Below are 23,640 nucleotides of genomic sequence, written 5' to 3' on the forward strand. Positions count from 1 at the left end.
GTATCTATATATTGAACTAGTGTGTGGCATGGCTGGTATGCATGTGGGAGTCAGGACAGCTTGTGGAAGCTAATTCTCTCCTTTTACTGTGTAGATGCTAAGGATTGAACTCAGGTCATCAGTCTTGCCAGCAAGTACCTCTACCAGCTGAGCTATCTCACTAGCTCACAGCCTTTTAAATATTTACATTTCATGGGCTTAAAGTACAGGTCAGTAGTAAAACACTTGGCCTGGCATGCCTAGGGTGGATCTCCAGCACCACAAGTAATACAAATAAAGTAAAATCCCTAAATAGTTACATTTTCTTCATACTGCAACATTTTCCTTCTCCCATTCCAAATAAGGTTTTTCTAGAGCTCTGTCATCTTAAATTTGTGTTACAGCTTCTGCTGTGTATCCATTTTTCCTGTTCAAGATACTTACGCCCCCCCCTCCTGTGTGTGTGTGTGTGTGTGTGTGTGTGTGTGTGTGTGAGAGAGAGAGAGAGAGAGAGAGAGAGAAAGTGTGTGTGTGTGTGTGTGTGTGTGTGTGTGTGTGTGTGTGTGTGTGTGTGTGTGTCTGGTGGATTTAAGGTTCACTGTGTTTGTTGTTTCACTACTAGGGACCAACCTGAAGGCCTCATGCATACTAGGAAAGCATCCAGCTGAGCTGCATCCCCACCCCGTCCTGTATTTTAGTCATTTCCGTGCTCCGTGCTCCGTCCTCCGTCCTCCGTCCTTTCTGCTTGGGCAACTTTTCAAGGGTTCTGTTTGGCTTTCACCCTTTACCATATGTTCTGTCCTTTCCTGCATTCTAAACACTCTGCTTCCTGGTGTTTTCTCATATTGTGTTGAGATTGTGTCAGTCATACCACCTCAGTGAGCTTAGAGGTTCTGTGAATTTAAAGAACAGTGTTTAGTCCATTTTATTTTTCTTTGATACTTGGTTTGCTTCTGTGTACATAAGTTAAAAAATACTAATTAGGCTTGGAAGGTGGTTGGTTAAGTGCTTGCCCTGCAAGCAATAAGTCCTGAGTTGGGTCCCCAGAACCCACTTAAAAAATGCCAGGCATAGTGGAGTATGTTTGTAATCCCAGAACTGGGGAGGTGGAGTCAGAAAGATCCTTGGAACTTACTGACCAGCTAGTCTAGCCTAACTGGTGAGCCCAGTCCAGAGATCCTGTCCAAAGAAAAAGAAAGAGTTCCTCAGGGTGACATCTGAGGTCCTCTGGCCTCCACATGCACCTGTACACACTTGCATACAAAATTCACTGAGGTGAGAATCACGTGCTTGTTTGGTGCCTATCAAGAAGTAAATGAAAGCCTTGTTCTTGTTTTTACATTCAGCAGGAATGTAGGAAACAAAATTTAAGGGTTTGGGTTTTGTTACTGTCTCTTGGCGGTACTGGAGATTTACCCTAGGGCCTCACATAAACTAGGCAATCACTTCACTGCTGCACTATTCTCAGGCCTCAAGTTCTTATATAGTGTAATATATTATATGATCTATAATTTCAGGTTTTCATTATGATTTGTTAGTTTCCTCAGCTCTATAACTAATGATTGCAAAGAAGTCAGAGGCAGCACTGTCTTAAGAATATGAAGTAAAGTGGTTCTGAATTTTAACAGAATTGCTAATGACACATTTTAATAGTCCATAACTGCATATATCTTCCATGCTTCAATATGCTTTCACGAAATAAATTGTTCACATACAGACAAATGGCATTAAATTTGCAGTAGTACCACTTAATCACAATGTGCAGCTGTTTCAAAACTATTAATACTATTTCATTGTTCATTTATTTTTATAATTAGAACGAATATTGAGATAGAATACATACACTGTAGTATTAAGTGGTTGTGAAAACCTCATTTTCTTCTCCTGAATAATAAATACTGCTTTCTGGAGCAGAAACCCACATGTCTCATACTTCTTGTTCCACATTTCATTCTTACTGATGTTTTGCCTTTGGAACCTTTTGCATTTGGGTGAGTTTTATGGAGTAGGAATATTCTTTTGTATATACAGTCTGTTGTTGGAATTCGTTTGGACCTAGCAGTTGTTCTAGAATCTGTTCTTAGTGGGTAGGGGTTCCTATAGAATTTTGAAGTTCTTTTCAGTAGATTTGATGGATTTTGCTTGGTACACCCTTGCTGTTCCTTTGCAGCCTGAAAACACTAGGGATGTCCTCAGTCAGAAAGACAGAGCCAGCACTTAGGAGCCCAGAAACATGGAACATGGCCTGTTGCAGAGTCACAGTGGGATTTCACAGACACTGGCTTCGAACATCCCCAGGTAACCGAACTGGGTTGCTAGGACAGATCAGGAGGGACTGAGGAAAAGAAAGAGAAATCATTTTTGGGCACACTAGAGTGAAGAGATTATTACTAGCTTTTTCACACATGTAGCTCTGAGAAGGCAGTATCAGGCTCAGGGTGTAGGTCAGTGGTAGAACACTTGCTTAGTCTAAGTGAGGTCCTGGTTCCAGTCCCCTGTCACCACCAGTAAATAAGTCCATTTTGGTAGTAAGTGGAAATTTAAAATCAGCGAGGTTAAGGAACCCATCACAGTTGTTCAACTAGTAAGTAGTTGGTTGAGACTTTGTACCCTTGTATTGCTGATTCCGTAATTCCATAGTTTCCTCTTGACTGCATTGTAAAAGTATGTGAAGCCACGGGGAGAAAGGATGCCACAGAAAATGGAAGTTTCATATAAGACAAACATGCAGATCCCTTTGGGTATTCTGTAATCTGTATTTTCTGCCAGGGTTTATATAGCAGTCCACTTTGAAAAGTAACAAATGAAACACTTAAAACCCACTTCTGGTTGCCTTATTTGGATATGGTGTTAGACAATTTCCTAAGACTTAAGAGGTTATCATAAAACATCTTTTCAGTGCTTGTATTTGAAAACAGCATAATTATCTGTGTAACAGATACTGCTGGAGGTAAACAATCTGCTTCAGAATTTTAAAGTTTTGTAATATGACTGTGTCTCTCAGTAGTTGAGGAAAATTGTGTGACAGACTTTTTTTCAACTTAAGTTTTCTCTGATGCCTGGATAGAAGTCAGAGCTTTACATGTGTTACTCAAATGAATTGCATCCCCAGCAATTTTCACTTACTGTGTTATCCTCCTTTTCCACATACTCACACAGACCACCCCTTGCCTCATTAATGAAGGATTAGTGTATTAAAGAGCAGAAGTTGTAGGCAGGTAGCAGGTACCTCTCATGACACGTTGTAGAAGCATTCACCTCCTACTGTGAGTATCTAAAGTCCTTTCATAGAAAGTGTTTTTATTGTATCACCTTGCCCTCTCCCTCCCTCCCTCCTTCATAAGAGAAATTAATGAATAAAATCTAAGTGGGAATGGTAGATGTGACTTTTCATATCAGTGACATCTTTACTTTTTAATAGACAAATACTATAAATATCTGGTTTCTTTTGCTTTGCAGTTTGCTTACAGAAAACAAGCATTTTCCCACTAGTGTTCTTTCTGTATAAATTATAATGATCCTTTATGACTAGCACTCAATACTTAGTTGTGATTTGTCTGTCTTTGAGGTTACCCTTTGGGGTCAGTGTGCTGTTACCTTCTCTCCACCATACACACAGGACTGATAGTAATGGACTGCAGGTGGCAGAAGGCCTCTGTACCCCCTGCTTCCTGTCCGTGCTTGCCAGCTGATGGTCTGCAGCCCTGCCTTTGGTGGCTTCTTTCTCCCTATAGACCATCCTTTTCTCTCATTTTGACTTGTTCTAAATGGACAGGGGAAGCAGGGGCTTCTTTGTGGATTTATAGAAAGTGTCATGTGTGGGATCAAAGATTGAAGAGCTTAGTTTGACCAATTCAGATGCGTTTGTAAGTATTTGGAACAAAATCTCTCTAAAAGTCTAGATCTATGGCCATGTAATTTGTAGGATGTCTCCTTGTATCCTGTATTACATATCTTAATGCAGATTTATAGAGTTACTTTTCTAATAAATGTAAAGTAGATGAATGATGTTTTTCTTCATATCATTTTCACTATTAAATATAGGCCCAAAGTTTTGTGATTTCTTTTGACATCTCTTAAGTTTATTTGCCATGCTTGCATTTCAACATTACCACTTGATAGCTGAATTAAAGGTTTCCTCCTGGTGGTGGTGACAACAGCATTGTGTTTAGAAGCTAGTAAGTGCAGACGAATGGACTGGAAGATGGCGAGGACTGTCACCTTGAATGTTTTCCTTTAGTCCTCTCTTACCAACCTACCCACCCTGGTTTTTACTGGCCTTTTCATCTGTAAAGTTAAAAAAAAAAAAAGTTTCCATTGTTTTGCTTTGTAGTACAAGAAGCATTTTAGTAGAGCCTCTCTCTTTCTCCTACAGACATTGGTTAGATTCATTGTGTTATCCTTTGTGGAAATTCATACAGCCTTGTTGCAGTGAGCTTTGGATCTGCATAGTATTTGGAGAACAGGACACTTTGATAAAGACTTACTGACTTCATCTTTAATTCACTTTTCTTTTTTATGTAGTTGCTGATCATCTGGGCTGTGATCCTCAAACACGGTTCCTTGTCCCTCCTAATATCAAACAGTGGATCGCCTTGCTGCAAAGAGGAAATTGTACCTTTAAAGAGAAAATATCACGGGCAGCTTTCCACAATGCAGTTGCTGTAGTCATCTACAATAATAAATCCAAAGAGGAGCCGGTCACCATGACTCATCCAGGTAAAAAGGAAAAGGGGCTTTAGATTTTGTCTTTCTTTTTTAAATTATTGCTTTGGGCATTCCTCTACCTTTGGTGACATCATAATCTTCAGTGTAATTCTATGATTATATTAACTTTTGGTATTGTCACTTTTGGAGATGCATGTCTTTTTTTCCCTTTGGTTTTTTTTGTTTGTTTGTTTGTTTGTTTGTTTTTTTAATAATGACCAAAACAATCTGTAACGCTTCCTAATGGCCGGCTGGGATAAAGTTCATGGTAGTTTTGCTCTTATACTCTTTGTGTGATGACTTCAGTCATCCTCTGCTTAGTATGGGGTCCTTTCCCCAGACTGCTGTGGGCTCTCAAGGGTTACCTGTCCAGGAGGGCTTCTTTCTGTGTCTTTAGAATAAGTGTTGAAGCTGCCTTAGTAATGAGTGCATACAGCATTTCTAGAGGATTTCTTCATTTCTTGTGTGAAGTACCTAGGGGAATTGTTTGCGTAACCATAGTTGTAATTTACTGAGCATTTACTCTGTTTATGTATGTGTATGCCCACTACTTTGCTGTGGTTCTTAAGAGGATGGATCTGCTACTCTTGCAGAGAACCTAAGTTTGGTTACAAGCATCTGTGTCAGGTGGCTCACAACTGTCTGTAACTCTAGCTCCAAGAGATCGGACACCCTCTTTTGTCTTCTGTAGATGCATGCTGGCGCGCACGCACATACACACACACACACACACACACACACACACACACACACACACAGAGTGTGTATGCACATACATACATAAAAACCCTAAAAACAAATAGATGTTTGGGGCAGTCCTTGTAGTCACACTTGATATAGGTTCTTCCCCAGTCTTACAGGTCAGAAGACTAAAGCCAGTAAGAGCCTGCAGAAGAGGGTTAGGCCCAAGTTTACTATTGTCCATTCAGTTTCATGAGCCCGGCTCTGAGCTGCTGGGTTTCATTTAGCTTTACATTCATGAAGATTTATAATATAATGTCTTACTTAAGAAATTGCCTTTTTAATTTTTTTAGAGAAAAAACCCTGGGTTTTGTTTGTTTTTACATTTGTGTGTGTGTGTGTGTGAGAGAGAGAGAGGGGTGGGGGGAATGGGTCAGAGAACTAGAGAGATTAGATTCTTGCCTTCCACATGGTGGGTCCTGGACAGGTGGATCCCAAGAGCTAGATGACCAGCTAGCCTAGCTGAAACAGCAAATTTCTGGTTCAGTGAGAGACTCTGACTCAAAGAAGTAAGGGGGCAATAAAGGAAGATTCCTGATACCTTGCACCCGTGTACCTGCATAGTCACATGCATGCACCACACACACACAAGAGCGGAAAGTTTGTCAGATAATGCAGATTTCTCATCTGCATTCCTCACAACATCCATTTATTCTGATACGCTATAGAGGACCCAGTGAAGAAGAAAACATAAAGGACAAGCTTTGGGAAATGCTTGGATTAGTGTACTTGCGGACGCTCTTCATGCATTGAGGTCTCTCTCAGATGTATGTCTTAGAAGGACTAACTCTTTGACAAAACCATTTGCTGGGCTTGTTTGACCACACAATTCTTTATCATTGATTATAGTAACAACAAAAATAAAGAGGTTCAGAAGCAAAGTACAGGGTGAATTCCAAAGGAATAAATGTAACTGGTGTTGGGAATATGGAGCTAGCTTGGAAACAGTTTAGCAGTTTCTCTAAACTTAAGCACAGATTTACATATGAGCTACAATCTTACCCCTAGAAACCAACACAAGAAAAACAGAAAAAAGAAAGCAAACAAGAGGTGGGGGGTGTCCACAAAGACGTACATTTAAAGGTTCTAGTAGAGTATTTCAAATAACCAAACTAGAAACAACCTGAATACCCATCAGTTAGTGAGTAAATAAACAAAACAATATATGTCCATAGAGTGAAATGCAGTTTATCAACTAAATGGAATTAACTGGGCTACAGGAAGATTGCTGTGGGGCTAGAGGCCAGACATAGCTACATATTGAGTTTTAGGTCAGCCTGGGCTACAAAGTGAGACCTTGTCTCAGAATCCCTACTGATATATGGATAAACCTCAGAAGTAGTATGTTAAATAAAAGAAGCCAGACACAAAAGCCAACTGTTGCCTGGTTCCAGTTTATATAAAATATCTATAAAAATCAGATTTAGAGAGACAGAAAGCAGGATTATCGGGTGTGAAAGATAACTATTAATTGAGTGTGGGGAACTTTCTGGAAATGATAGAAATCTTCTGAACTTGGATTGTGGTGATGTTTGTACATCACTATAAACTTACTGGGTTGTGTACTTATAAAAAGTCAGTCTGGGCTGGAGAGATGGCTTAGTGGCTAACTTCATTCACCACCTGTAATTCCAGATCCAGGGGGCATGATGCCCTCTAGCCTCTGTGTGTACCTGTACTCATGTGAACATGCCCATATTATAGACAGATGCATTTTTTTATTCATTTTACATACCAACCACAGTTGCCCCTCTCTCCCCTCTACCCCCTCTCCCCTGTATCAAGGCTGAGCAAGGCATCCCATCATAGGGAATGGGCTTCAAAAACCAGCTCATGCACCAAGAATAAATCCTGGTCCCACTGCCAGGGGTCCCCTTTTAATCTTAAAACCAAAGAAATATAAATCTAGGACATGTAAAGTATTTTTTAATTAAAGGTATTTTTAATGCAGACTAAAGATAAAAACAACATAAAATAGGTTTCTGCTGAAAACTTGTCGTTTTATTCTAATACTGAGGGAACATGAGACAAGGCAAAAAAATGATTAAAGGAGAATAAAGTCACAGGAATAGTCTGCTTCCTTTTGCTAGAAAGGACATAATTGGGGCAGTTGATAAAATAACAAAATAAGAATCTTTTTTTGTTATTTATTTTTGGTTTTGTTTTGGGGAGTTTAGGGGGGGGGCTTGTTTTTTGTTGTTGTTGTTGTTGTTTCCAAGACAAGGTTTCTCTGTGTAAACCACCCTGGCTGTCCTGGAACTTGCTCTGTAGAGGCTGGCCTTTAACTCACAGAGACCCATCTAAAAATAAGATTGTTTAACTGAAACAGTTCTGAGTTATAGGTCGTCAAATATTTTTACGTTGGTACATCATCAAGTGTTCATGAGATAATCTGTTGTTACTTTAATCCCGTCTTAAGGATTCAGAGTAGAAATTAAAAGTCTACAAGGATAAAACCTATATTTCAAAGTAAGGTGTAAAATAGAGAAGTGCTTTGCCTCCTGATAGTGAAGACATGTCAGGTGTCTTTGGGGGTTAAACTGAATGATTAGTGACAGATCCAGAATCTGCTTTTTCAGATATAAGCTGAAGTACACTATTAGGGTGTTTTATTTAAATAGAAGTTACATAATTATTCAGATAAAAAGCATGGATATAGTCTTAATAAAAAGCAGTAGGAAACGCCGGGCGTTGGTGGCACAGGCCTTTAATCCCAGCTCTCAGGAGGCAGAGGCAGGTGGATCTTTGCGAGTTCAAGGCCAGCCTGGTCTACTGAGCGAGATCCAGGAAAGGCGCAATGCTACACAGAGAAACCTTGTCTCGAAAAACCAAAAAAAAAAAAAAAAAAAAAGCAGTAGGAATAAATTTATTCATTGAAAGGATTTCTATGATAGAATTTTACTTAAAAGATTTGACCGTAGTATTTTATTTGGGAATTATCTGTAAGAAGGCTTATATTTGCATGTGCAAGGTTGTTCTTGATAGGAGAGCTTTTGCACTGTTTTGTTTGAACTCCTAGGCTGTTGCTCATTGCTTCCTGTTTCCCAAACCAAACAAATTCTTTGTCTCAGCCTGTTCAGTGAGTTCAGACTCACTGTCTTAGTTAGGGTGTTCTATTGCTGTGAAAAGACACCATGACCACGGCAACTCTTATGAAGGAAACATTTAATTGAGGTGGCTCTCTTAAAGTTTCATCAGTTCAGTCCATTATCGTCATGACAGGGAACATGGCAGCATGCAGGCTAACATGGTGCTAGCTGCATCTTGACCAGAAGGCAGCAGGAAGTCAACTGACAGTCATACTGGGTGGTATCCTGAGTATAGGAAGCCTCAAAGCTCGCCCCCACAGTGACACACTTCTTCCAACAAGGCCATACCCATTCCAACAAAGCCACACCTCCTAATAGTGCCACTCCCTTTGGGGGCCATTTTTTTTCCAAACCACCACACTCACCATCAGAAAAACTTGACAGTGATTTTTGTCTGGCTTACTGGTCTCTATTTATAGTTGTCCCAGCCTCTTCTATTTTGTTCTAGTCTCCAAGTCGTGTCTAAGTTTGTCACAGGGCTAGGAAAGATTGCTTGCCCTAGTAAGCCTGGTAACTGGAGTCCAGACCCCCAGAACACATAAAAGCTGGGCACAGGAACACAACCATTTGTAATGCCTGTACCAGGACATGGCAGGCAGAAATAGAATCACCGAAAGCTGATGGACCAGATAGCCTGTCTCAAACAAGGTGAAGAGTGAGGCGCAGCATCCAGGCTTGTGCTCTGACCTCCACATTTGTGCCCCGTCCTGCATGCTTGCACTCCTCTAGACTGATAGGCACACACGCAGTTTCTAAAAATGTATCACAGACTTCAAATTTGCCACTTTAGTTGTAGAAACAAAATTAGATTTCTGGCAGATGATGTGGCATCTTTAAAATTGTGAAAAAGAATCTGACATGTACAGTTATAATATTGCAGTTTGAATCTTATATCAGGTTGTAATTACAAGGCTTGTGAGTTTGGAAAAGTAAATCTTTAAAATATATCTTTATTTGTAAAACACCTGAAAGGTATCTGTCTACTTTATCTTCCCCTTGGAGTGAGTATGAAATTTACTGATATATAATTTTTAAGTTATATAATCTTTGTGCCTGTAATAACAAGTACCTCTTAAAAAATTATGAAATCAGTATATTTATTCCTTAAACTTTAAGGCTGGTATTTGTTTTGTTTCCAGGCATATTTTTCTTCATTCTTTTGACATGTTTTTCTATATAAGCTAACTGTTTTTAACTGTGTTTAGCACAAAAGTTCATGATATGAAGTTATATTTGCTATATGGCAAACGTTCTGTGAAACACACTTTAGGATCCAGAATGTGTTCCTAAGGCATGTGTCCACCACTGGAGAGACAGACATGCATGAAATGAGGGAGCTTCTGGGCATAAAGGCTCCTGACTGTTAAATGGAAGGGATTTTTCAGAAGACTTGATTGTTGAAAAAGCGTCATTCTTCTAGGCCCTAAATATTTAAGAGGATTTAAGATTAGACAGAGAGAAAGATACTTTCATTAGAGGAACCATATCAGTCCAGACAGTGACAGTTGTGGAGGAAGTCTGAAGGTAAATAACAGAAAATTAGGCTGAGCTAGCCGAAAGCAAGTAGAGGGATTTGAATTCTTTATGATACTGGGTCTCTTTTTGTGTGTGTGGTATTATTAGACCTGTAAGCATAAACTTGGCACACATGACACCTCTTTTCATGGACTTTGGTCATATATAGGAACTAAACACTGAATTATGACTGTAAGAAGGCTTTAAGTTGAAAAGATCTGAGGGGGTTCCTAGATGTTTGAGGGGAAAAATGGTCAGGAGGTGCTTCATGAGTAAAAGATCTGTATGGAAAAGAGCAAAGCAAGAATGAGTTTAAGTCTGGGCTAAGGTTGGGATTGGATGGAAGTAGGTTGTGAACTAATCAGTGTGGCTGAGGATAGAGGGATGGTCAAGGTAATAGCAGACCATATTTACAGGTAAAACATGCCAAAGGAAAGAACTATTATTTAATAACAGTTTGTGAAGATTTTGAAAGAAGGGAGGTAGTGTTCTCTGAGTCAGTGAGGTTGATAGCATTTATTGAATACTGCATTGTCCCAGCATGGTACTAGGTTTTCCAAGGATGTGAAGCCTCCCATCTGTAGCAGCAAGGTAGCTGAGCACCCTGGCATAGGGTGTCTGGCCTCTTCCCTAACATCTAATAATTGAGTACTTGAAAAATCCTGAATGCAGCATTGGGTAAGACTTGTGTGGCAAAACAGGTCGTACAAAACTCAGTTCTCCACGGTGAATGAAATGCTATTAAGAAGAGTACAGAAATAGGAGAGTCCAGGAAGACCTGACTGATATTACTTGAAATTTGGTTATAGAAAGGTAAGTATTTCAGCCTTGTGATCTATACCAAAAGAAAGCCTATTAACCTCTGAAATACTATTAAATGGAATGAGTGAGCCCTTTGGTTCCCATCCTTTCAAGGAGGTATTCCTTGATGAAGAGTCTTTAAAACTGTGGTCCTCAGCTGGGCGGTGGTGTTGCATGCCTTTAATCCCAGCACTTGGAAGGCAGAGCCAGGAGGATCTCTGTGAGTTCGAGGACAGCCTGGGCTACAGAGTAAGTTCCAGGAAAGGTGCAAAGCTACACAGAGAAACTCTGTCTCAAAAAAACAAAAAAACAAAACAACAACAACAACAAAAAAAAAAACCAACCTGTGGTCCTCTTCTGCCTCCTATTCCCCAACTCTCATTCATATACATACTACATACTAGCAACCCTTTATTCCCCATCTCACTTACATGGCAATAGGCTCTAACCCTCCCCAGATACCACCCTCATCCTGTATGGCAGCAGTTCTGGTTCAAGGACCTTGTGGCAGAGTTACTTCTGGTGCACCTATCATGAAGATACTTATTCCAGGACCCCTCTTCCCCTAGACCTGTAACTCGGATTCTTGAGGGGTGGATACAGAGGTCCATGTGAGCCACTTTTGCACTTACAGCATTTCTGTCGGCCCTTCACTTCAGTAAAGGGATGTTGGATCGATGGTTCTCGTTGCTGTGCATTTGAAAATAAACTAACATGAACTGACAGAACAGAGAAACAGGTGCCTGCCCTTGGTGAGTTTATAGTCCAAGGTCCCTGTCATCTTCAGAGACCTTCTTTGGACCTGACAGTGCTGTCCTTTTTCTGTGATGCTGTCCTTTTCTTACTTGATTGGCAGTATGGAAAAGATCCTAAGTATCTTTAAGTTGAGATTTTTGGGTCTTTCCTTCCTGTTGTCTGTTGTACTGGTCAGTAGTATGCTGCAAGCAGAGTAAACATGTTGCTTTGAGTCTGTTGAGCTGTTTGGTTTTGATATTAAAAACTTTCTTCTGATATTGCTTAAAATAGACCTTAAAAGTCTACATTTTAAGTGAAATAACTGTGTTTTCTTGCTTTGGCCATGCTTCCAGAGCTGGTATGTTCTCCTTGTGAATGCCCTTCATCTGGTGGCTGAAAGACATCTTCCCGATGCAGAGTCTATGGTATCAGTAACAGGAAAGACGTTCAATATGTGGTTTTACTTGTTAGCTCCAGTTAGCAGAATGAGTTCTTTGTTTGCAGCCAGCGGATGTGTGTGGTAGTATAAGGGAATCATGGGCTCTTGGATAGTAGAAATAGAGCAGCACATCTGTCTGAAAACTAAGACTGGATTTTACTGGTTTAGATTTTTTATATAGATTTTACTGATGCTCTTTAGTAGCCTGAATAAAATCTTATCAGATCATTGCCTAGTTGGAATCTCCATCTAGACCTGTATGTCTTTAGGAATGTGTGGATATTCCTAGCCAAGTAATAGTGTTGCTTTTTAATCTCCATGTCAGTCAGCAGGAGCAGACTTACATTCTCTGACTCCTGAATGGAAACAGTTGACTGGCTCTTGTCCTTTTCTATGAGTTCTTAAGGAACTCACTTAGTTATGGACTTAGCAATGAATAGAAAATATACTTCATAAAATACAGAAAACTGACTTTGAATATAAAATATACCTTACAAAATGAATTTAAATGGCCACACACTGCAAAAAAAATACCTTTACATATCAATAATATGAACCCACTTACCACGAATGATTGAATAATATAGTCATGCTGCTGTTTTGTCATTTAAGGGTTTTTAGGGGGGTGGTTGGGTTTGTTTGTTTGTTTGTTTGTTTAGATTCTTATTGGCTATGGATTTAATTACCTCAGAAAAGAGTGAGCCTGCAGTTTTAATTGTACTGTGAGGCAGGCAGAGTTTAAATTGTATGTTCAGTTTTATTTGTGTTCCCAATATTTCTCCTGTATTTTCCATATAGTGCATATATTTTTGTAAACATTAAAAAAAAAATTGTGCCATGTGTGGTGGCACACATTTTTAATCTCATCATTGAAGAGGCAGAGGTAGGAGGATCTCTGAGTCCAAAGCCAGCCTAGTTTACATAGTGAGTGAGTTCCAGGACAGCAAGACTACATAAAAACCCTGTCTAAACCTCTCCTCCCCCCCAAAAAAAAATGAAAATTAAAAGTCTAAAACTGATACAGTGAAACAATGGGTTTTTAAGGTCTGTTTTTATTTGTATGTGTATATGTCTATAAGTATATACCACACCTGCACTGATGCTCATAGAGTCCAAAAGAGGGCCAGACAACCTGAAGCTAGAGTCCCAGGTGGCTGAGAACTACACAGAGTGAGTGCTAAGAGTTGAACTTGGGTTCTCTAGAAGAGCAGCTTTTAACTGCTGGGTCATCTTTCCCCTGAAGCAGTAGTTAAAAAAAAATAATAGCTTCAAAAAATAAATATAATGAATCCATTTAAAAACTTCCTCATGGATTTTTAACTTTTCCTTGATTTTACATATCTTAAGTGAACGGAGAAACCTTCTACCTCAAGGGTATTTGAGTACAGCCTGTTCTACTTCCTTTCTTGTTTGAACTGTTGTTGATTTATACCATTGTCTATCTTGTGCTTATCTTTTCCCACTGGCCACAGAAGAGGAAGAAGATAAAATAATATTAAGAATCTGCGTAGGTCTGGAATTCTAGTTTAGAAATAGGGACCTGAGTTTAGATCCCCAGCACCCTTGTAAAACAGCCAGGTTCTGTGATGGATGCACTCGGGGTGTGGAGACAGGCAGACCCCTGGAGCTTAGTGGCCAGTCAGCTTAACCAGATCTGTGAGCCCCAGATTCAGCCAGAGACCTTTTTTCAAAAAGTAAAAGTAGATAGAGAGCCAGTAAGAGAGATCAGCAGGTAAAGCACTTGCCTCACAAGGCAAGCCTGACATAACCTGAATTCAATCCTCAGAACCCACATAAAGGTGGGAAAGGAAAGAACCAACTCCATGGAATTGTCCTCTAACCTCCACATGTGTGCAGTGACATATGGATGCCCCCCAAATTATAATAAATTAAAATGTAAGGAATTTTTTAAAAGGTAGAGAGTGATAGAGAAAGACAGCCAGTGTCAACTTTTGGCCTCCACACACACATGCACACATCCTCATGAACACATGCAACACACCCCTACATCTACACACAAAATAGAAATCCTTCTCATAGGTTACAGATTAGAAGACATTAAGAGATATATAGAGTTCTGGTGGTTGGTGTGAAAGTTAACATATAGGCCACTCTCCTCCAGCTTAAATCATCCCTGCTTGGAATGCCTGTGTGCTTAACCACCTATTTAAAAGCATTTTATAAGGGAAGTTATAACAAAGCATAAATCTAAGAGTTTTTCTTGAAAAGGACACAACACTAAGGAGACAGAATCTTGGAACACCAATAACAATAAGTATTCATTAAGTTAACATGCAAATTGGCTTATTAAAAATCAGTAACAAAGGTTTGTGGAGATATCTGGCTTAAGGAAGAGTTCAAGTGAAGAAATCCCAGGACCCTTAATTTCATAATTATTGACTGATGTGTGCCAGGTTACTAAGAAAACCCCTGGCTTTGTCCTTGTGGACATTCTTTAATATGAGGTGGTAGTCTTACACTACTCTTGATATTAGAAGCATTATATTCATGTTTAGCATTTTATTTTAGCAAAAAACTTAAAATACTGCTGTCTAGAAAAGAATAAGATGGAAAAACTGTAAACATGCTCTGCTAATGAGTATACTTGGAATTTGAATGTCAAAGTGAACAATGATAGTAACTTTTAATTGGTGACTACATACTCATAGAAGAGGTAAAAGAAAATGGAAATGTCCTGACGAATGGAGTATCTGCCTGGTCTAAAGTGCTTCCTCACAGATTGTTCCTGATGACACAGGGAAAGAGTGGCTTCCTGGTGCAGGTGTCTGGAGGACATCGCTTTCACAGATGATCAGAGTAAACACTGGTAATGGATGGATCAAAACTGCACCATCTGCTAGTGAAAAGCACACACCATGGCATCTATGTTGGTCCTGCCAGAGGTGCCTGATCTGGACCTAGCTGTGAGGAAGCGCCCTCTACAGAGTAGCTGAGCTGTAAACTCTCAAGGTCATCGACGTCAAAGAAAAACCGAGTGGCTGTTTGAAACTGACAGTGTCTTTAAAACCTAATGGCTGAGTGCTTTGGACAACCCTGGTCTACACTTCTATGAAGGCCTTATTGGGGAAATGGGGAGACAGGAAAGGATTCCAAAATGAGATGGCATGATATATCCATTTGTATCCATGTGTGTGTCTGTCTGTCTGTATGTATGTATGTATATATGTAGGAAAATACATATTCTATATCTAGGATAATGACATGAGTCATCAGGCCAGCAACTCGCCCTCAAAGGTTCTAGGTTTTAAATAAATAGGTATTTCCAACTTTTCTGAAAGTTTTGTATTTTTTAAAAATTAGTGAGTTGGAAAATATATATGAAAACTACATTGAGAGTCCATCTCACCCCTTAAGTGCTAGTGAGGCTGCTAGAGGAGGTAGGATGGCAAGGAACTTTATTTAAAACCAGTGAAGATGCAGATTTGTCTAGCCACTATGGAAATCAGCATGGATGTTCCCCAAAAACTAAAAATAGAACTACTGTCTCATGCACTTGTACCACTCGTGTGAGTGTATCTAAGGGAATCCAAGTCAGCATGTTATTGCAGCAGTAGTCACAGTAGTCAAGCCACAGAACCAGTCCATGTGTCCATCAGCAAATGAATAGATGGATGGAGAATGCGGTATATATACAGAATGGAAGTTTTGGGGGCTTTTATTGTTTTGCTTTATTTTGAGACAAGGTCCGTAACTTATGTAGCTCTTGCTGACCTAGAACTCAGAGGGGATAATTTGGGGTGGAGGAGCATTCTATGAATAGTTCCTTTGTAGGGGGAGCCAGAAGTAGGGGTCCAGGGAAGATGTTTTTGAATAATTGAAAGACTGTTGTGCGGGAAGGGGGTTTTCATTACTTCTGGAACACACAGTTTGAAATTGGAATGTTTCTTAAAGTCAGTGCCACCTCATGATTTATTGACATGACTTTCCCTTCATGATGTGCAATGTTGTACCTTAACAGTTGATGTTGTGGCTAGAGAGATGGCTCAGAGGCTAAGAGCACTAGCTACTCTTCCAGAGGTCCTGAGCAACCACATGGTGGCTCACAACCATCTATAATGAGATCTGGTGCCCTCTCCTGGCATGAAGGCAGAATACTGTATACATAATAAATAAATAAATCTTAAAAAAAAAAAAAAAAACCAGTTGATGTTGTTTATACCATCAGTAGATGAGATATAATGTACTTGGTGCTGCCAAGAGTTATGGGTGACATTTAGCATGGCTGGGCATTTGGAAGTCTTTATTTGGGCAAAGAAGATTTTCTTTATACTTTAACTGCCTGTAGCTAAAACTGGTTGCCTTGAAAAAGGCTGGTATTTGTAGGGTTCTTATAATCTGTTGGATATGGGTCACCACTCCAAAATCTTTCAGCCAGAAACTGAGATGTATATAGGTCTTTGTTCCTACCATCTCATTTTTAAGACACAGAAAGACCCAGGCCAAGATTATCAAGTAAACTCACAGAGTCAAAAGAAGAAGAAGAAGAGTTGGCATTTAAATACTTGTCTTAGTCAGGATTACTACTGCTGTGATGAAACACCATGACCAAAAACAACTTGGAGAGGAAAGGACTTATTTGGCTTATACTTCTACATCACTGTTCATCATTGAAGGAAGGCAAGACAGGAACTCAAACAGGCAGGAACCTGGAGGCAGGCAGTGATGCAGAGACCATACAAGGGTGCTGCTTTCTGGCTGGCTCCTCTTGGTTTGCTCAGCCTACTTTCTTATAGAACCCAGGACTATCAGCCCAGGGGTAGACCCACCCACAATAGGCTGGGCCCTCCTCCATCAATCACCAAGACAATGCCTACAGCCCTATCTTCTGGAGTCATTTTCTCAATTGAGGTTCCCTCCTCTCAGATGACTACAACTTGTGTCAAGTTGACATAAAACTGTACAGCACAAGCTGGGCAGCACTCGGTAGGTAGAGGCAGACAGATCTCTGCAAGTTTGAGGCCAGCCTGGTGGTCTACATAGTGAGTTCCAGGACAGCCAAGGCTACAGAGAAACCCTGTCTTGAAAAACAAAAAACAAAAACACCAAAAAAATTATAGAGCTCTGTATATTGTCTTGTAGCTTTACTGTGTGAGACTGAAGAATTTCTTTTCCAAGGAGTAAAGGAATATGGGCTCAGTAGATCCTTGCTCTTTTTGAAGTTAACCTAGTCTAGTGTCCTAGCGAGCCATCAGTGACTGAGACCTCCCTTGGTAGCAGCCACAGTTGGCTCCCCTGCAGTCTTCAGTTGGTGCTGTGAGATTTGTGGATTTGGGTGGATGTGGCTGCCACCAAGTGCTGTCGTCACCATAAGTCCACCACAGCTGCCTTGATGCCAGTGCACTTCCAGGACAGAACTGCATCTCCAGTGTCATGAGATCCACACTCCCTCTGTCATCATTTGCTGCCTTGTTCCATATATCACATGTCTTGACTCTCAGCTACTTATCTACTCAGAGTTCTGCTGTAATCCTGAGCAACTTCAGGTGAACATTTTAACCTAAAGGGATTTCTTCCTCAGGTCCTTCGACCATTCATTTCTTCAGGCACCTGATCTCATAGTTGTTCTCCTGGGTCTTCCCACCTCACCGAACTGTTAATCTCAAGTCTCAAACTCAGTATCTTGCTTTCTGATCACTGCCTCTGCCTAGTCTCCCCTCTCCTTTCATTTGCTTTCTTGAAATTTTCAGCTTCTTCGGCACATTCTCCACCTTTTTCCTCTTGACTCCACTATGCAATTCTCCTTAAACAAACCACTACCAGTCACTTTTAAGTTTTCTTAAAGATTGTATGTATGTGTTTATCTTCATGTATGTATGCGCACCACATGTGTACCTGGTGTCCTCAGAGGCCAGAAAGGGTGTTAGGTCCCCTGGAACTAGAGTTAGACAACTGTGAGCCACCACGTGAGTGCTGGGAACCAAACTTCAGCCCTGTTAAGAGCAGCCAGTGCTCTTAAAAGCTGAGCCATCTTTCCAGCCCTAGAATCAGTTACCTTGACCAGCAGTTTCATCGGGGCAAAGACTGTCCAAAATATGGCTCACCAGATACCCTGTGAACCATTTGGATCTCCAGATTCTTTGAACATTGGGCTGAGGAATTTGGACTTTAACTTTACAGGAAACAGCAAAGGCTGTTGAACAAGAGTGACAGGACAAGGCTGTGTTTTGAGAAATTAGTAACAAATCTCGGGAAGAAATCTGTCATTGAACAACCATCCCTTGAATCTCTTGAAATTACTGCTGTGCTCCCCTCTAATGCTGGAGGAAACCTATCACCTCCAGCTGGCTGGGCGAGTGCTCTGCCACTGGACTACGCCCTGCTTGTGGTGTTTAAATGAGAATACCGCCCCATGGGCTCACACTCTTTGGGGAGAATTAGGAGGTGTGGCCTTCTTAGAAGAGGTGTCTCACCGGGAGAGGGCTTTGAGGTTTCAAAAGACTGGCTCTCTGCTCCTACTTACAGATCAGGGTGTGAACTCTCAGCTGTTCCTGCCACCATGCCTTTGCTCTGTCACTATGGACTCTGGCCTTCTGAAACCATAAGCCCAATGAAAAGCTTTCTTTTCTAAGTTGCCTTGGTCATGGTGTTTTGATGGAGCAATAGAAAAGTAGCTAAGATGCCTGCCAAACATGAGAAAAGGAAAAACTACATGCACAGCTAAGGACTTAAGCCAGTGGAGCCATCCGTGAATAGACTAGACTGATAGAAGTGGAGGCAATGTGGGGTTTGGCTGTCTCTTGACAGATGAACAGAGTGCTGTAGAAAACCGCTGAATTACACCTTTCATTTCACTAGCCATTCTAGAACTTTGAGGTGATTTAAATCTCTCACTTAGCTCATGGTGTTCTGGTTAACATATGAAAGGTTGCTGGGTCTGAAGGAAAAGCTCTAGTGCTGTGGCAGTAACTACCCGGTGTAACTCGAGGGTGCTTACTATGAGAGTGCATGCCCTTGAGCTTCTGTAAAGTGAAGTTTCCTGAAGTTACCTGTCCGTGGGTTTGGAAACTCTTTAGAGATTTGTATGGTGACTTGAACGTAGCAGACAGATTCAACTGTTGGCCTGTTTTGAGTAGGATCTTCCACAGAGATGGTATTTTCTAGAAAGCAGGTAAGCTTGCAGCAGAACAGCTGAACTGCCTTTCTCCATTTGTTGTCTGAGACCTGAGATAGCTCCCCCAGGCCCTCTTCTGCATCCTAGCTGCACTGGGCTAGTCAAGAGACTTACTGCAAGGCAAGGTAAAAGGAAGGAATCTGTTCTTTCCTCCTGGGAGACTCACTCTCGGAGCTGAAGCTGAATCTCCTTGGAATCAGGAAGGTAGTGTTGGTCTCAAGTAGCTGAGTGCTTCCTGAGCTAGTAGGGAACAGCTGAAAAGGGAATGGGGTCCTACATCTGTAGTAGGATTGTGAGTCCCTCTTGTTACTTTCTATGAATAACAGTGGATAAACTCATTAGTTATAGCATTTGTTACCATCTGTCATGAAATTTGCAGTCAGTACCTAACTATTTGAAAAGAGAAACTGACGAAGAAGGGATCCTCAGATCACAGCCTCTGATTCCAGAGACCAACAGGAGGGTAGTTCCAAGGTTCCTAACTTGGCACCTTAAAGTTGATTTTATTGCAGGCATAATTATGGCAGTGTGGTATTTTTCCACTCATCCTTTTTTCTCATTGGAATATAGAATATCTGGTAGTCAGGTATCTTTCAGAAAGATAGCCCAGCAGCTCTGCAGCCATTGGTGGTAGTAGCTTTTGTGTTCCTGGGACTTGAACTAGAATATTACACATGCTGCACTTTCCACTACCGCTGAGCTGTGCCTCAGCTCCTTTACATTTACTGTTTATTTATTGTTGTTTTTGAGACAGTATCTTACTCTGTAGCTCAGGCTATCCTGTAATTTAATGTAATCCTCCTGCCTCAGCTTCCCCAATGCTGAGTTTATAAACATGATCCACCATACCCAGCTTCTTTTTAACTATTTTATTATTGCTTTTGGAGTCTTGTGTATCCAGGCTGGCCTCATAATTGATGTGTAGCTGAGGATGACTTTGAACTTCTGACGCTTCTACCTTCTGAGTACTGGGGTTACAAACATGAACTATCAGGCCTAATTTTGTGTAGGGCTGGGGATCAGACCCTGGGCTTTGAGCATGCTGGACAAGCACTCTCCCAACTGAGCCACCTTAACTCTCCGTTTTTATTTTTATTTATTTTGCAACAAGGTTTTGTTGAGTTAGCTAAGCCTCCCTTGAACTTGCCAGCCTCTTGCCTTAGCCTCCTGAGGCGCTGTGGTTACAAGTGCACAGCACTAGACCCGGCTTCAGTTTGTGTTTCCATGGGGGTGGGAAGATGAACAGAAAATACTGTAAATGGCTCTGATGACAGAATGGCTTCTGGAGATTAGAAAATAACAGTTTGATAGATGTCATTATAGTAATTATTTCATCAGTGGATGCTGAGAGCATTGAGTAAAAGCTTTTGAGGCTCTAGCTATTCACATGATCAGAAAGTATTACTCTACAGATTGCTTATTAATTAATAGAAATACATTTATTTATAATAAAATCTGGCAGGTACTAGTTCTCAAGTCATAAAGTTTGCCATCAGTAATAAAAGTAAAACCACCATTTGCTTCCTGAGGTGATTTCCCTGGAGAGGGAGGGAGGAAAGGAAGGAAGGGATTACCTCATAGCTCTCTTACCAACAATAAGAGAACATCCATCAGGAACTGATCAAATAAGCCCAAATAGAAAGGCATTTTCAAAATATCTGCCTTAGACTCTTCAGAAAGGGCAGCACCAGACAGCTCAGTGGTTCTCATCTGTGGTCCCATTACTTGAGTGGAGGCAGGAGTATCAGGACCATGAGGTGGTCTTCAGCTATAGCAAGTTTTGAGGCTAGCCTGGACTATATAACACCTTCTCTTGAAAAATAAAAACAGGGCTGGCGAGACCCAAAGGCACTTCCGAACAAACCTAACGACCTGAGTTCTGTCCCATGGGGTCCACTTGGTGGACGGAGAGAACTAACTTCTCCTGCAAGTTTTCCTCTACCCCAAGTGCATCATGGCACATGCACACACAGATACATTGAATAAATAAAGTCTATATATTTTAAAGTCAGCTTCATGAACAGTGGACTAAAAGTGACTGAGAAACTTTTTCAGATCAAAGGAAACTATAATGAGACAAGATAGCCAGGTGCAGTATCTACAGCCCTTGGATAAATTATTAAGCTGAATCAGAATATTTTAATATAAAGTTACTAAATACTATATTATTTTATCAGAAGTAATTTTTAGTAGAATTAATGAGCATCTGAAATAACCTTGTTCTTAGTAGATATTGCTAAATTATTAAAGATTGAAATGTTCTATTGGTTGTAGTCTGTTCTCAATTGGTCCAGCAAAATGAAATACACGTAGAAAGGCCAAAATGTTTCCTGTTTGCAAACCTAAACAAATAAATGTTCCCGTTGTGTTGAAACTGTTCCATTTGAAAATTCTCAGAATACAGGGGCTGGGGAGATGGCTCAGTAGTTAAGAGCAGTGGCTGCTCTTCCAGAAGACCAAAGTTCAATTCCCAGCACCCACATGGCAGCTCCCAGCACCCACAACTGTCTATAACTCTAGTTTCAGACATCTGCACATAGACATACATGTAAGCAAAATACCTATGCATATAGAATAAAAATAAAAGAAATTATGAAGAAAAAAGAAAAGAAAATTCTCAATAAAAAGAGGAAAAGAACTGCTAATTTAAGTACCACACTAAGGTACAAAAAGAATAAGTTGGAGGGCTGGAGAGATGGCTCAGTAGTTAAGAGAGCCTGCTGCTCTTCCAAAGGACCTGAGTTTAATTCCCAGAACCCACATTGAGCAGCTCACAATCACCTTGTATCTCCAGCTTTAGGGAACCCAACGACCTCTTCTGGCCTCCACAGATACCAACATACACATGGCACAGATATACAAACATATACATAAATATAAAATTAAGTAAATAAATCTTTAATTTAAAAAGTAAAATGAAAGTTTTTTAAGTAACTAAAAGCAAGGACTACAGTCGTCTTCATTTGATTGTCAGCTCTAGGAAATTAATACTATCTGTGGTGGTTTGAATGAGAAAGTCCTCTGTAGGTTTGCATATTTAAACACTTGGTCCCAGTGGATGGTGCCATCTGGGGATGTTTTGGAGGTATGGCTTTATTGGAGGAGGTACGTGTGGAGTCCAGGTTTGAGAGTTTAAACTCCTGACATTTACTGTTGCTCTCTCGGCTTAGTGCTTGTAGTTCAGGACGTGAGACTGGAGAGATGCTCAGAAGTTCAGAGCACATTCTACTCTTGGGAGAGTACCAGAGTTCGGTTCCCAGCACCCACATCAGGCCTCTCACAACTGCCTGTAATTCCAGCTCCAGGGGATCTGATGACCCTTCCTAGCCTCCTCAGGCAGCTGCAACTGACATGCACAAACCCACATACATAAATACATAATTGAAGTTAAAATTAACAACTTTTAAAAAAGAAAGTGTGCCGGGCGGTGGTGGCGCACACCTTTAATCCCAGCACTTGGGAGGCAGAGCCAGGCGGATCTCTGTGAGTTCGAAGCCAGCCTGGGCTACCAAGTGAGTTCCAGGAAAGCCGTAAAGCTACACAGGGAAACCCTGTCTCGAAAAACCAATAATTAATTAATTAATTAATTAATTAATTAATTAATTAAAATAAAAAAGAAAGTCTGAAAAAATAAATCAATCAATAAAAAAGAAAGTGTGAGCTCTTAGCATGCTGTTTGCTGCCATGTTTCCCTGCTATGATGGACTCTTTTCCTCTGGAACTGTAAGCCAAATAAACCCTTCCTTCTATAAATTGTCTTGGCCACACTGTTTTATCACAGCAATAAAAAAGTGATACATAGATGCCTGATTGTTGAAATGCATGGAATTCCAGAGCTATGTCTTGGTGTTGCAGAACATAGGCATAGTGATGGACTTAACACATATTTTACATCTGCTTAAATTGTTTTTATCATTCTAGTTTAATGAATCCTTCTCTCCTGCCAATCACTGCTATTCTAATTCTGATTTCATCCTGATTGTTGAATTTCCTCTGTCGTCATCCCTCCTAAATATGGACCAACGTGCCCAAGATCTTTTTTTATTTTTTCTGTGTGTGTGTACCTACATGAGACTGTGTGCACCTTGTGTGCAAGAGCCCTCAAAGGCCAGAAGAGTGTCAGATCCTTTAGAATTAGAACTACAGTGGTCATGAGCTGCTATGTGGGTGCTGGGAACCAAACTCCATCCTCTGCAAGAGCAGCCCATGCTCTTAGCCACTGAGCCATCACTTTTGCCTCCATCCCCAAATGTGTAAGTGTCTGGGCCATCTTAAGTTGGGTTCTTTGAGCCCCGCTGTCCTGGCTGCCGGTGCTGGGAAAAGGGTCTGCAGTGTGCTTTACCAGGGCCTGTAACAGACCGCTGCCTCCACGGGGTTTGGGTGTGCTTGGAAGACTTTATTTCACCACTTTCAGTCTCCCGTGCCAGCGCCTCCCACTCTCTCCCTGTGCCGGCATGATAAGGCTATGTCAAGATTCATGCCCTCTTGCCCTCCTGAGAGTA

At 40.8% G+C, this 23,640-nt stretch overlaps 1 protein-coding gene across 4 annotated transcripts in view; it reads left to right on the forward strand.

Moving 5' to 3' along the window:
• Nucleotides 1-23,640, forward strand: part of Rnf130 (ring finger protein 130) — a 102,836-nt gene that overhangs the window by 21,380 nt on the left and 57,816 nt on the right. For all 4 annotated transcript variants that reach the window (XM_036195547.1, XM_036195549.1, XM_036195548.1 and 1 more), the window contains exon 2: nucleotides 4,504-4,698. In XM_036195547.1, the coding sequence (XP_036051440.1) occupies nucleotides 4,504-4,698 (195 nt within the window). The remainder of the gene's footprint in view (nucleotides 1-4,503; nucleotides 4,699-23,640) is intronic.

This window comes from Onychomys torridus, chromosome 8 (genome assembly GCF_903995425.1).
Source record: "Onychomys torridus chromosome 8, mOncTor1.1, whole genome shotgun sequence".
In the NCBI taxonomy this organism is placed as follows: Eukaryota; Metazoa; Chordata; class Mammalia; order Rodentia; family Cricetidae; genus Onychomys; species Onychomys torridus.